The sequence below is a fragment of the Myxine glutinosa genome, chromosome 12 (genome assembly GCF_964187855.1).
Source record: "Myxine glutinosa chromosome 12, kmMyxGlut1.1, whole genome shotgun sequence".
NCBI lineage: Eukaryota > Metazoa > Chordata > Myxini > Myxiniformes > Myxinidae > Myxine > Myxine glutinosa.
In genome coordinates this window covers 63,445,822-63,461,044 of record NC_136272.1, presented here as the reverse complement: position 1 = coordinate 63,461,044, position 15,223 = coordinate 63,445,822, and the positions used below count along the sequence as shown (strand labels likewise).

The 15,223-nt window shown below is 48.3% G+C and overlaps 1 protein-coding gene and 1 long non-coding RNA gene across 11 annotated transcripts in view; one reads left to right on the top strand and one right to left on the bottom strand.

The window, feature by feature from the left end:
* LOC137437474 (metastasis-associated protein MTA1) overlaps positions 1-15,223 on the bottom strand; it is a 160,108-nt gene that overhangs the window by 97,782 nt on the left and 47,103 nt on the right. For all 10 annotated transcript variants that reach the window (XM_078766888.1, XM_068131827.2, XM_068131830.2 and 7 more), the window contains exons 4-6: positions 14,788-14,914; positions 14,501-14,564; positions 7,866-7,983 (exon numbers count right to left, since the gene is read on the bottom strand). In XM_078766888.1, coding sequence (XP_078623014.1) covers positions 7,866-7,983; positions 14,501-14,564; positions 14,788-14,914 — 309 coding nt within the window. The remainder of the gene's footprint in view (positions 1-7,865; positions 7,984-14,500; positions 14,565-14,787; positions 14,915-15,223) is intronic.
* Positions 8,690-8,992, top strand: LOC144888432 (uncharacterized). Its single transcript, XR_013621007.1, has 2 exons — positions 8,690-8,845; positions 8,944-8,992. It is a non-coding gene; the product is annotated as an uncharacterized LOC144888432 (long non-coding RNA).

Sequence of the window (15,223 nt, the reverse complement as noted above, 5' to 3'; positions counted from 1 at the left end):
GAATCAGAGTCGAGGGTTGACAGTATGTTAGATTTTTATTTGTACAGGTGTGCAACTCTCATGGAGGCCCTGCTACATCCAAAAAGAGACATTAGACAAGAATGGACTTGACGTCAGACAAACACAGCTGGTGACTTCGGAGGAAGTAGAGCATTTTTTTGGTGTACTCTGGGTGCTAGCGGCACTGTGACGTCATTTTTATGCCTCCGTTGACGAAGTCGCCGAAGGCATTATGTTTTCAGGTTGTCCGTCCGTGATAGGTTTTCGTTACCGTGATAACTTGAGAACGGCTGAAGGGATCTTAGTCAAACTTGGTGCAGGTATGTGTAATGAGGTAAAGATGAACTGATTAGATTTTGGGGTCATGTAGTCAAAAGCCAAAGGTCAGAGGTCATGTTAGGTAAAACTCCTGTTACCACAATAACTTGTGAACCAGTGATGGGATTCTGACCAAATTTGGTACACTTATGTAGAATGATGTAAAGATGAACTGATTAGATTTTGGGGTCAAGAGGTCAAAGTCTGTAATAGGTCTACAACATGAGAACGGTTGAAGTGATCTTATTCGAACTTGGTACAGGTATGTACGTACAGTCACGTGAAAAAGTAAGTACACCCCATGTAAAGTTTTGACTTTTTCAACGTATTTCAACATACAGCTATTTGATCTTCATTTCAACAATATTGATGGATAAAGGTGATATAATATAACAAATATCATGAAACATTTACATTTTGTAGTCCATTGTATAATTTAAATAAACATAAATGCAAATTTCGCATGTGGAAAAAGTAAGTACACCCTTGGCTCTAATAGGTGGCATTGCCCCCTTTGGCAGAAACAACCTCAAGTATGCGTTTCTTATAACTGTCTACCAGTCTCTGACATCGACTGGGAGAAATTTTTGCCCACTCCTCCATGCAGAATTCTTTCAGCTGTGCGATGTTTGAGGGGTTTCTTGTATGCGCAGCTCGTTTCAAATCCCCCCACAACATCTCGATGGGATTTACATCCGGGCTTTGACTTGGCCATTCCAGAAACCTCCATTTTTTTATTATTATTATTATTTTTTTTTTTTGTTGTATACAAGATCGAGGCTCGTGACAGAGCGAACATTTATCACACAGAAAGACAAACCGACAAACCGACACATAAAACAAATAACATCGGGAGCGGTAGACACGATGGGGAGAGAGGGGAAAGGACACAAACACAACATTTGAGAGCAGGAACCGAGAGACATGGAGACATCGAGAGATCTGTGGGAGGGAGAGGTCTTTGGGGGGGAGGCATGGGAAAGGGGGTGGGAGAGGCATAAAACATATGGACACTGCCAGGACTACCAGGAAAGAAGTTGGAATTACAAACAAGGTGGATCTGGGGTGAATTAGTGGGGGTAGAAAAGATCAAGGTTTTGGATGGGGGAAGATAAGAGATGGTGGTGAACAGCTGTTTTAAAGACCTGGAGGAGGAGTGGGATTGAAGGGAGTGTGGGAGTTTGTTCCAGAGGCGGGAGAAAAGAGGAATGAAGGAGTGAAGGTGAGCAGAGAGCCGAGATTTCGGCAGTTTAACCATCAGAGGCTTGCTGGCAGATCTTGTGCGACCTGCAGGAATATTTGGGGGACAGAGCACAGAGAGAGCTGGGGGAGCAAGGCCGGAGAGGAGTCGGTAGAAGACAGAAAGACCACCTACCTGCCTGCGGTGAGTGAGTGAAAGGCCCTCAGAGATAGCTTCATCGCGGGAGATTCCAATGATTCTGAAAGCTTTGGTTTCAACAGCATGAAGCCGAGCTAGGTGTGAGGCAGGAGCACCAGCCTATAGGGGAGAACAGTATTCTATTGAGCTGCGGATGAAAGCCTTGTATGTGGTGAGGAGCTCAGGTGTGCCTAGGAAGGACTTCGCACGACGGAGGATGCCCAGTCGGCGACTGGCTTTGCAGGCCAGCTTGGAAATGTGGTTTTCCCAAGAAAGATCATGGCAGATAGTGAGACCCAAAAGCTTGAGCGACAGAACTTCTTGGAGAGGATTGTTGAGAAAGTAGATGGGAGGGTTGTCCAGTCGATCTTTTCGGAGAGACATAGTAAGAGTGTGAGATTTGTCAGGATTGAAAGACATGTTCCACTTGTTTGACCAGTCTGTGATTTTGTCCAGGTCTTCAGAGAGTGAGGAGGCTGCAGACTGCCGATCTGAGGGAAGAGGAATGGAGCGGCAGAGAGTGGAGTCATCAGCAAAGAGATAGAGAGGATTTTCCAGAGAGTCGGAGAGATCATTGATAAAGCCCAGAAAAAGCACAGGGCCCAGCACACTGCCTTGGGGAACTCCAGCCTGAACAGGAAGGGGAGATGAGAGAAATCCATTCAGGGCCACACGTTGACTACGACCAGAGAGGAAGTCCGCAAGCCATGCATGGAGATTTCCATGGATACCATAGGAGTAGAGTTTGGTGAGCAGAGCTGGGTGCCAGACCGTATCGAAGGCACGTGATATGTCAAGGGAGACAGCTCTGATTTCCTGTTTGGCATTGAGGACCTCCATCCATTGTTGAGACAGGAGAAGCAGCATGTCCAGAGTAGAGTGACCTGGTGTGAATCCAAATTGATGATCAGAGATCAAGCCATTGGAGAAGAGGAAAGATTTCATATCCGAAGCAATGATGGATTCCATGACTTTGCTGATAATTGGGAGCAGGCTGATTGGTCTGTAGTTAAAAGGATCTGTTTTTGCACCTTTTTTGTGTAAAGCGGTAATGTTTGCTGATTTCCAGGATGCTGGCAGATGACCTTGAGCAAAAGATAGGGTGAAAAGAACAGAGAGAGGGTGAGATAGAGCGGCAGAGCAGGATTTTAGGACCCGTGGGCTGATGCCGTCTGGTCCAGTTGCAGAATCAGAGTCGAGGTTAGACAAAAACTCCTCCACCTTGTCAGGAGAGAAGGACACAGAGTCCAGGAGCAGTTGGGTTCGACTGGGAAAGGTGGGAACAGAGAGAGATGGGTTTGGGACTAAAGATTTTGAGGCAAACACAGAGTTGAGGCATTCGGCTTTGTCACGTGCGATGTCAACTGTGTGGCCATTTGAGGTAAGGGAGGGGATGGAGGGGGAACAAACACCAGAAACGGATTTGACCAGACGCTACCAGGATTTGGAGGAAGGAGACAGGTTTGAGAGTTCGTTCTTGAGTGAGGAGAGATAGTGCTTCCTGGCACTCCTGAGGGTAGACACACACTTGTTCCGAGCTTGGTGGAAGGAACTGAGATTGCCTTCAGTTGGATTAGCCTTCCAAGAGGCAAAGGCAAGTTGTTTCAGGGCAACTGCCTCACCACAAGATTCGGTGTACCATGGACGGGAGGAAGGGTAAGACAACTGAAGACGAGATGGGATAAATCTGTGCATGAGAGAGATCAGTTTGCTTTGGAAGAATTCCCAGGAAGAATTGATGTCAGAGGCAGTGGAGATGGGAGACCAATCCAGATGATTGATGGCTGCTTGAAGCCCGTCCCAGTCGGCCTGAGTGAAATGCCAGACTCTTCGACGCTGAGGAGGCTCTCTGAGAATGGCCAGAGAGATGTCCACTTTGACAAGCACATGATCAGAAGAACCGATTGGAGCAGAAGAAGAGCAGCAGACATTAGCAGGGAAGTTTGTCATAATCAAGTCTAGAAGAGAAGAAACTCCATTGGCTGAGATCCGGGTCGGGAAATTGACAGATTGTGTCAATCCCAGTGAGTCACAGAAGTCCTTTGCTGAGGTGCCATGACTGGTGAGAGAGGAACCCACACCCAACCAGGTGGCATGATGACAGTTGAAGTCACCACATATGAGGAAGAGAGAGTTGGGATGAGTGGATAGAAGTTGGTCCATGTTGTCAGAGAGTGAAATGTAAATTGAGTCATCACTGTTTGGGGGACGGTACAGAACACATATGAACAAAAGGTGGGAGCGGAGAGGAAGCCGTAGCCAGAGGTACTCCTGGGGGTGAGGAGGAGAGAGGGCAGTGCAAGGAGAGTGAGGAAGAGAGTTTTTGATAAAGATAGCCACCCCACCACCAGGACGAGGCTCAGGTCTATCATACCGGAAGAGGGAGTAACCAGGAAGAGATATTGAGGAATCAGAGACATCTTGAAGGAGGAAAGTCTCTGTTAAGCAGATCAAGTCTGGATTGTCAGAAGCAACCTGTATGGAGAGATCAGTCAGGTTTAAGCGAAGGCCCCGGATGTTTGAGGTCCATACCGTTAAAGAAGAGAGAGGGGGAGCATCGGGTGCAGGACAGGGGAGGGGAGGAGTAGGGTAAGATGAAGGATGAGAGGGGGAGGTAGGGAGAGCAGTTGATAGTGTGTCAGAGATTACAGAAGAGTTCCAAGAAAGGGAAGGATGAGGAGGATGAAAGGTTTGGTGGTGAAGGGATGAGGCAGAGTGAGGGGCTGTTTGAGGGGGGGCATGGGACAGTAGAAGGTTGGGGGGGGGGTGGAGGCATGAGATAGAAGGGAGACGAGGTGGGGAGGAGGAAACTTTGAGGAGGGGGGAGGAGGGAGAATTTGAGAGGAATGGTATGGGGGGAGATTTGAATGGGAGGAGTTGGGGGGAGTTTTGAAGGGGAGGAGTGAGGCGGGAGTTTAGGAGGGGAGGGGCAAAGGGGGAGTTTAGGAGGGGAGGGGCAAGGGGGGAGTCTAGTAGTGGAGGGGCAATGGGGGAGTTTAGGAGTGTAGGGGCAAGGAGGGGGATTTGGAGGGGAGGGGCAAGGGAGGAGTTTATGAGGGGAAGGGCAAGGGTGGAGTTCAGGAGTGGAGGGGCAAGGGGGGGGTTGGAGGGGAGGGGCAAGGGGGGACTTTAGGAGGGGAAAAGCAGGGGGGGAGTTCAGGAGTGGAGGGGCAAGGGGGGAGTTTAAGAGTGGAGGGGAAAGGGGGGAGTTTAGGAGTGTAGGTGCAAGGGGGGGGATTTGGAGGGGAGGGGCAAGAGGGGAGTTTAGAAAGTGGATGATTAATGAAAGACGAACATTGATAACAAATTGGGTTTGTTGTGATTTTCAAGTTAGCAATCCGATTCAGAACGATGGAGGAGGGATGGAATGAATGTGAATTTAGACCATGTAGTGAGGGAGACGTATAAGATATTGAATTTCTTTTTTTTGACGTGGAATGAGTTGGAGAGGAAATTGAGAAAAGCCTTTTAAATAGGAAGAAAAACAGCGTGTTGTAATATACCACTGAATAAACCACTGAAGGGGAAAGGTTAAACATATTTAAAATAATATTTAAACAGAACCGTGAACAATCTTATATGCACAAAATACCAACGGGGGGAGGGCTGAGAGGGACCACCACGAGTCACGTGAACAGGGCAAAAGGTGGATGGCAAGGAGATAATGGGGGCGGGGCGAAAAGCACCGCGATACACCTGGACAGAAAGTACAGGATGAGACAACGGCACACGTGGAGAAAGGGGAAAAAAAAATTATTTTTTATTTTTTTGGTTGTTTTTTTGGGGGGATGGGGTGGGGTGGGGATTTAAAACGTTCGACAGAGAGTATTACGTTCGGTGTAGAAGGGAAAAACTGAGAGCCAAGCAAAACACGATGTAGGGGACTTAAGTTAACAAACACCGACAGGGGTACAAGGCCGCACACGAGGCGCAGAACAGGTTTAATTAATTACGAGTTACAGGAAATTCAAAACAAAACTAACTATAAACAAACAATAAAGCATGGACGATAAAGTAACGAGTTGAAATTTGACAAACACGAATGAAAAAATAACCACTTTGGATGCCCGGAGAGAAACCAAGCCTCCAGGTCGGAAGCTTCAACAACTAGGTCGCGTGGCCGTGCGCGGCACGAGATACTCGACTATTTTTTACAGGTATGAAAGATTAACCCCGATAAAACTTCCGAGGGACACTTAAAAGGTACACACACGTAAGATAAACAGTTTAGACAAGAATACAAATGTGACAATGACTTAGCTTCGAGCGTGCGTGAAGATCGTGGAACAGCTTCGAAAATCCGTCTTCCAAAACCAAACATGTCTTCCAAACATGTCTTCCCAAACCAAACATGTTTTCAAACAAACCAAACAAAACCAAACATGTCTTCCAAACCAAACATGTCTTCTGATTTCTTTCTTTTCAGCCATTCCTTGGTGGATTTACTGGTATGCTGAGGGTCATTGTCATGTTGCAAGGTCCACCTTCGGTTGAGCTTCAACTTTTCGACAGATGGCCTCACATTATCCTCAAGCACCCTCTGGTACAATGAAGAATTCATAGTGGATTCTATGATGGTGAGCTGCCCAGGCCCTGATGCAGCAAAGCTGCCCCAAACCATAATATTTCCACCACCATGCTTTACAGATGGTATCAGGTTCTTGTGGTCAAATGCTGTCTTTGGTTTTCGCCAAACATGTCTTCTGGTACTGTGGTCAAATAGCTCTACCTTTGACTCATCTGTCCAGAGCACATTGTTCCAGAAGTGCTGGTCTTTGCCTCGGTGTTCATTGGCAAGCTTTAGTCTTGCCCTGATGTTCTTTCTGGACAGCAAAGGTTTCCTCCTGGCACACCTCCCATGTCAATCAAATTTGTGCAGCCTCTTTCTAATGGTAGACTCGTGCACTTTGACATCAACAGTGGCAAGAGCTACCTGTAGGTCCCGTGATGACATTCTGGGGTTCTTAGAGACTTCTTTCCGCATCTTGCGGTCTGCTCTCGCATGCTGGGGCGGCCTGGCCTGAACAAGTTGGCAGTTGTTTGGAATCTTCTCCACTTGTAGATGATCTTCCGGACAGTCGAATGATTGATTTCAAATTGTTTGGAGATCTTTTTAAATCCCTTCCCAGACTCGTAGGCATCTATAACCTTCTTTCTGAAGGCCTCAGAGAGCTCTTTTGATCTAGGCATGGTGACGCCGCACACTTCAACAACAAAGAGCAAACCAAAGTAAATGTCTGAGGTTTAAATAAGACAGGTTCCTCCAAGATCCTCTCCAATGATGTTCTCATCATTTGCACCTGAGCTGGTGCACCTGATTCTAATTTTAGGTATTTGAAGTAGTGATAAATGTAGGGGTGTACTTACTTTTTCCACATGCAAAATTTGCATTTATGTTTATTTAAATTATACAATGGACGATAAAATGTAAATGTTTCATGATATTTGTTATATTATATCACCTTTATCTATCAATATTGTTGAAATGAAGATCAAATAGCTGTATGTTGAAATATGTTGAAAAATTCAAAACTTTACATGGCTGTATAATGCCTTACTTTTACTCCTTACTTTTTCACGTGACTGTATAATGATGTAAAGATTAACTGATTAGAATTTGGGGCCAAGAGGTCAAAGTCTGTTATAGGTCTATAACTTGAGAACGGCTGAAGGAATTTAAATTAAAACGTGGTACAGGTATGTATAATGATGTAAAGATTAACCGATTAGATTTTGGTACAATAAGGTCAAAGGCCAAAGGTCAGAGGTCATGTCAGGTAGAAATGTGATAACTTTGGAACAGCTGAATGGATTTAAATCAAATTGGTACAAGTATTGTAATGATATAATAATGTGGGCGGAGGCATATCAGTCGACGTTGTGATGTCGAAGCGTGCTGTTCTATTTCTCTCTGCAGTCAACAGAGCAATTAAGGATAAATATTCCCTCCCTCCTCTCCCCCCACAAGATGCCAACTCACAGGGCTTATCCATGCTTTATGCTTTGAATGTGAATGCCTTGCGAAGAAGCAGAGAGTACCATTTGTACTTCTTTGGTATGACTTGGCCAGGGTTAGAAACAAACGCTGACTTCCCAGACACGTAGCAGACACATTACCACAATGCCACAGAGTCTGCTCAAGTTATTAAACTAAAGGAAACCCACTCACCTTCCACAAGCCTGTCTGGGATCTCAGCCTGAAATCTCGCTCCGACACGAATCTCTCCCTTGTCCGCAAGGAGTGTCTTTTGCATGGGATCATATACCAGGGAGTAGAAGAAGCAGTCCTGTATGGAATTTGAAGAGAAAGCAAACAAAATAATAATAATAAATAACGAGAAGCAACATTTATAACTGCAAGCAGTTATGACCGGGTACCATGCCTTCCCGCTTTGATACCACCCCACATTATCTGAAAACGCTTCACCTACCAATGCGACACTTCACAAATATGATCCATTATGCTTGGTGCATACATGTTAATAATGATGTCATCAGTCACGTGTTGTGGCAGCCACATTGGCTTCAAGGAAAATATTAAATAATTATATCATGCAAGACAAATGGTACCCTAAATATCTGGAGAAGAAGAAGCTAGAGGGCAGTTTCTGTCTGTGTTTCGTGCTACAACTTGAGAACGGAAAAATATATTTCAATGCAACCAGCAATGGTGGACTCGGAACTCCCAGGAACGCTTTTCATGCAAAAAAATATTTGAAAAAAAAAAAAAGACGACGATGGTAACCGAAAATTTATTTTGGACCTTTTTGAAGTTTATTTTGAAATGTTGTTTTTAGATCAACTGCTAAATGGAGATTTTTCTTAAATTAAATGACTGCTTTTCACCACAACCTTTGTTCAAAGACCTTCAGTATAAGCTACTGTTATTAACGTACTCTGAAAACAATTATGACTCCATGTTGTTTTCAGAGTAATCAAAATAATCTTCCTACATCTTTACCTCCGCTACCGTAGATGGCCGGAGGTTATGTTTGTAGTGAAATCGTATCCGTACTGAACCCGGGTGGGGATGCTCGCTGCTCGCTGTCATTGTTGTCCCCACTAGGGGCGTGACTATAAGACCCGTTGCTGTGTCAGTGCTCCGAGACTTCTCCCTTGTGACATGTTACATCGGTAGCCTCGTTAATGGTACGCCTTTATAGAATATCTAGCTTGCTTGCATTGACTGATATGAATGGCTTTATGAGATGTCGCATCGTATGCTTATTGTGTATTTCTACTTACAGGAATGATGTGATGATCTAAATGCAATTAAACCAAACCGTTGGACTAAAAGTTGTGCGGACCTGAATGGTTTTCCACAACACTTAATTGCATTTAAGATCTGCTGACATGGCTGGCAACAAGACGTTGACGGTGTCCATTTTCAGCGCCGACCCACAAGCCACGGACGGAGGCTTGCAACTCAAGCACTGGCTCAAGCAACTGGAGCATCTCTTTAATGAGCCTGATACCGCTCCGACGCCTGCCGCGAAGCTGGCAATATTACACTCAAAAATCGACTACCGGGTCTACCACGCGGTCGCTCAATGCACGACGTATGATCTTACCGTCGCGGAGCTCAAGCGGCTTTATATAAAAGAAAAAAGCCCTGTGTATGCGCGTTATTTGCTGCAGACGCGACGGCAGCAACCCAACGAGCCTATGGATCATTACGCCCAGGAGCTCCGGCAGCTCATGCTGGACAGCGCCCAGCCACGGACTCCCGAGCAGGCTAAAGATGATCGACTTTTAGATGCCTTCATAGCAGGGGTCTCCTCTCAGGAACTACGTCTCAAACTCTTGGAGAAGACCGACCTGACCTTCGCTACGGCGGTTGAGCAAGCGACGGTGTATACTGAAGCGCGGATGCAATCGAACGCCTATGATCGCACGCGCCTTTTGGCGGGCACCTCACTACACGCCCGGCCGGAGAGGACCACTGACGAGGACGTGGATCCGCCTGCTGAACTCCGGGATGCTCCGGAGGATGACCCTACCCTGACAGCTGCCGTTACGACCAGCAGACCCAAGGCCTTGCGCGGGGACGCATGTTTTTTTTGTGGAGGGCCTCGTCATGCCCGAGTCGTGTGTCCGGCACGTGACGCTATTTGCCATTTGTGCTCGCTAAAGGGACATTACGCGAAAGTGTGCAAGAAATCGGCACGCGGCTCGCGGCCCTTCGACTCGCGCAGCCGCGGTCGCGCAGGCGCGGCAACCTTGAACGGGCTTGTAGCAGAACCCACGAGCCCAGCGCCTTACCCGTCTTCGAAGGGGAGGGCCCCTCGCTGCGGCCCGCTGGGCGCTCAGACAACCTTGACTGGCGCCACCGGAAAGCCACCACCGTCTCATTCTCCATCGGGGACAAAGGCCGCGTCCTTGGCCAAACCTCGAGCCACGCAAGGGAAGAAACAGCTTTCGAATACTACGGAAGCCTTTTGTCAAAGCGACCAAACGAAAAAGGCGATTTCGAATACTACTACGGAAGCCTTTTGTCAAAGCGACCAAACGAAAAAGGCGATTTCGAATACTACGGAAGCCTTTTGTCAAAGCGACCAAACGAAAAAGGCGATTTCGGCTACAACGGAAGCCTTTATCTGCCAGGAGTGTCAAAAGGCGATGTCAAATACTACTGAGGCCTTTTCTCATCGGATTTTGAATCGCGAAACACCGGAATGCTGGGGAAAGCCCTCTGATGACGATAATGGATTCCCCATGGTCAACGCAGACTCCGGCCACGATCGCAAAACTGCTGCTGGTGTAGGATCCACCCGCGAGGCTGGTCCGACCCATTCGGGGGGCTCAGTCCCGCTCCCAGCTGCCTCGTCTGGCCTGGCTCAAGCCCTTATTCCCCTTATGGTTGAGGGCCATTGTGTTCAGGCCTTGGTGGACACCGGATCTACGGATAGTTTTATCGACCAGCGACTTGTGCTCAGGCATGGATGGCGGATCGGGCGGTCTACACGACGGATCTTCATGGCATCCCAGGGACTCCGGCTTAGCACAAAAGGGGAATGCCGATTGAAACTAGTGCTAAAGGGACGGGTTTTCCCTGATGTACACCTTATGGTTTTACCCGCATTATGTGCTGATATTCTGCTAGGACACGATTTTCTTAAGCTGCATGGACGTCTGGTAATGGAGTTCGGTGGGCCTGACACTCTTGTTGTGGGGGCGGACGACGCGCTAACGGTGTGCGCCCTAGCGCAAATGGACGTCCGTCCGCTTTCGCTGTTCCCCAATCTAACCTCCGACTGTACCCCTGTCGCGGTAAAATCGAGACGCTACTCCCGCGCGGACATGCAATTCATTGCGGACGAAACGACTCAGCTCTTGAAAGACGGCATCATAGAACCTAGTAGGTCACCGTGGCGTGCCCAGGTCTTAGTGGTGCGCAGTGAGGCCCATCGCAAACGCATGGTAATCGACTATTCCCAAACGATTAACCGCTTTACACAGCTGGATGCCTACCCCCTTCCGGGGATGGACGCTCTAGTGCAACAGGTGTCCCAGTATTCGGTCTATAGTACTCTCGATCTCCGTAGTGCGTACCACCAGATCCCTATCTCTAGGGCGGATCGTATCTATACCGCTTTCGAGTCGGGGCAGCGGTTGTACCAATTTACACGATTGCCCTTTGGGGTGACGAACGGGGTCGCTTGTTTCCAGAGGGCCATGGATGACCTCGTTGCGCGGGAGCACTTAACCGATGTTTTCGTCTACCTCGATAACCTTACGGTTTGTGGATATGACCAAGGGCACCATGACGCTAATCTGAAGCGCTTCCTTGAGGTCGCGCAACGGTATCACTTAACTATGAACGAGGATAAGTGCCGATACTCCCTACGCACCATAGATCTTCTGGGGTACACCGTGACCCATGGCTCTGTCTCTCCGGATAAGGAACGTCTGCGACCTTTGCTCGACATGGCCCCTCCCTGCGATCGGGCTTCCCTGAAACGCGCCCTTGGGCTGTTCGCCCATTACTCCAAATGGGTGCAAAATTTCTCCGCGAAACTTCGCCCCCTTGTGGCCTGCGACACCTTTCCCCTGAGTTCGGCCGCATTGACGGCCTTTGAAGGACTTAAGACCGACATCGCCCGAGCCGCCGTAGCAACCATTGACGAGAGCGGCTCGTTCGTCCTCGAAAGTGACGCCTCGGATCAGGCCATCGCGGCGACCCTCTCCCAAGGGGGACGTCCCGTGGCTTTCTTTTCACGGACTCTTACCTCCGCTGAGCGGCGGCACTCGTCCGTTGAAAAGGAAGCGTATGCGATCGTCGAGTCTATTCGGCGATGGCGCCCGTACCTACTCGGGCGGAGCTTCCAAATCATCACGGACCAGCAAAGCGTTGCGTTCATGTACGACACCTTACACGCCCAGCGCATTAAGAACGAGAAAATCACTCGCTGGCGTATCGAACTCGCCGACTTCTGTTACACCATCAAATATCGCCCAGGGAAGGATAACCAGGCCGCCGATGCCTTATCGCGCCCCACTACATGTGCTGGTATCACCTCGTTGGAGGGCCTACGGGTGCTGCATGCTACTGCGGGCCATCCCGGCGTAACGCGTTTCGCTCATTTCGTGCGGAGTGGGAATCTCCCTTACTCGATTGACGATATCCGCCGTATCTGTCGCGACTGCGCTATCTGCGCGGAAATCAAACCGCGTTTCTATAACCCCCCTATGGGGACTCTGGTGAAGGCTACACGCCCGTGGGAACGCTTGGCGATGGATTTCAAGGGCCCTTTGCCGGTGTCGAGCGGCTCTCGCTATCTGCTCACTATCGTTGATGAGTACTCACGATTCCCCTTTGCTTATATGTGCGCGGACATGACTGCTGCCACGGTGATGCGTTGCTTACAGAACTTGTTCTCAATGTTCGGTTACCCGGCCTATGTCCATACCGACCGGGGTGCAGTCTTCTTGTCTCAGGAGGTGCGCGGCTATCTGCTCCAAAACAACGTTGCGTCTAGTTACACCACGCCGTATAGACCCCAGGCTAATGGGCAGATCGAACGCTTCAACGGGATTATCTGGAGGGCCGTCATGCTCCATCTCCGGACCCACGGCCGGGGCCTCGATAAATGGGCTTGGTCGCTACCTGCGGCGTTGAACTCAATCCGGGCACTCCTGAGTACGGCAACTAACCAAACTCCCCACGAGCGTCTTTTCCACCACCCCAGGAGCTCGGGGTGTATACGGTCTTTGCCCAGTTGGCTCGCTGGGCCCGGGCCGGCCTACCTTAAACGGGCAGTTCGCGCGAGCAAGTACGACCCCCTTGTGGACAAAGTGCAGATTCTCCAGGCTAATCCTGAGCATGCTCGTGTGATGACGTCTGATGGTCGTGAGACTACTGTCTCCGTTCGTCATCTTGCCCCTTGCGGGGTCGACGACCTTAGTAGGGAATCGGACGAACCAGTCGAACCCGTCTATGAGACTATGACCTCTCCCGACGCTCCCATCGCCGACAGTCCACCGACCCTCCCCCCGTCGAGACTGCCCGGGTCCGACGACTTGGCGTTACCCCCTTCATCACCCGACCCTGTTGACGCCTCTGACACCGGGGATACAGGGTTACGAGACGCCGTACCCGGGGAATTTCGAACGCGTGCTGGCAGAGAAATTCGCCGCCCGGCCCGCTACGGTTGGGCCGACTAATACTCCGCGCCCATGCTGACGCTCACTCGCTTTTAGCCACGCGGCCGTATAATTCTGACGGGGGGTGAATGTAGTGAAATCGTATCCGTACTGAACCCGGGTGGGGATGCTCGCTGCTCGCTGTCATTGTTGTCCCCACTAGGGGCGTGACTATAAGACCCGTTGCTGTGTCAGTGCTCCGAGACTTCTCCCTTGTGACATGTTACATCGGTAGCCTCGTTAATGGTACGCCTTTATAGAATATCTAGCTTGCTTGCATTGACTGATATGAATGGCTTTATGAGATGTCGCATCGTATGCTTATTGTGTATTTCTACTTACAGGAATGATGTGATGATCTAAATGCAATTAAACCAAACCGTTGGACTAAAAGTTGTGCGGACCTGAATGGTTTTCCACAACAATGTTTAAACCCGTCTGTCTGCTTGTCTGCGAACAGGACATCTCAAAAAGTTGTGCACGGACTTGGACGAAATTTGGTGGATACGTTGGGTGTGTGACAAGGATGAATTGATTAAATTTTGGTGAGGATTCGGATATAATTTTAAAAAGTGATTCTTCACCATTGAGGGATGGGGCTGGTGCTAGTTCATTTGTTGCCTGGGACTGCTTGGCTGCATCATTTTCTGGGGGTGTGGCTGTGCCGCTAATGCAATGCCCCCCATTACCAGTCAACTGGTACGCATTTTGCCGACCTTGGAAGGATAAATAGGCTGAGTCAACCCACCTGGTGTTAATTCAATGGCATGACAGGGTTATGGATGGATATGAATGAAACTTTGTGGGCAGGTTGGGTATGTGACAAGAAATAATTGGTTAGGTGACAAGAACAAGCAGATTAGATTTTGGTTCAGGTCCAGATCCAGATCCAGCCCATCAATGGGATACAAAGCATAAACTGGTCAGCCTGGCGGAGGTATGCATTCTACCGAGTGTCGTTCTAGTTTTCATAATATAAAGGAAGCTTCTCAATATTACGACATGGAGTATGATATATTGTGATCCATTAAATTTCTATCAAAAATGACAAAAAATATCAAGCACATTTCCAAGAATGTGCCGCACGCAGTACATTGCCCACCCCAGGACGGGAGTGCCCACCCATAAATACAATATTAAAGTTCTCCATCAATTTCTCACCTCCTTTTCAAGGTAAGACTTCAAACACTCCGTCTCATTTAGGAGTGTGACACGGCATTTCCCCCTGCAATAAAAGCGGAGAGTTAGCTTACACATATATTGAAGGCTTTTTACCAAATACCATTACAAACTATGTAAACGATATTGACTGCGGGCAGTGAGAGTCTGGTTCCAATTTCTCATCATATTTTCTTGAACTTGATATATGAACGCCTCAGCAAATACTCACAAAATTAGTGCGCACGGTCTAAATGAAGAAAAGTTGATCAAGGTGCCCATTTTGTTACCGTATGTGTGTGGCTGGGAGTGCTTCTAACTGTCGGGACAGGAAAAGTTCTCGGTGCTTCAATTGGTGTCGTTGCTTTTCTGTCATCTCTGAAATGCGACTCTCTCCCATCTCTTCCTCGACCTCATCTTCACACACAAACATAGATAGTCAAGGTTAATGTCGAGTACACGTTGGTAATGCAGGTCCTAACTCGAGAGCATAGGTGCACAAGCAGAGAGCACTCCACGGAATAACTTTGGCATTATCATGACCACATGGCAGAGATATGATGCAGATAAATCGAGTTTACACGTAAACAAAAAATAGTTTATAAATAAATGCTTTGTCATCATTCAAACCGCAAAATATATTTATAGGTCATTAAAATTCAAAATACAGCACGTTGTACTTCACACGCATCACACGTCTATCTGTGATTGTCAAATGAAGTGAAA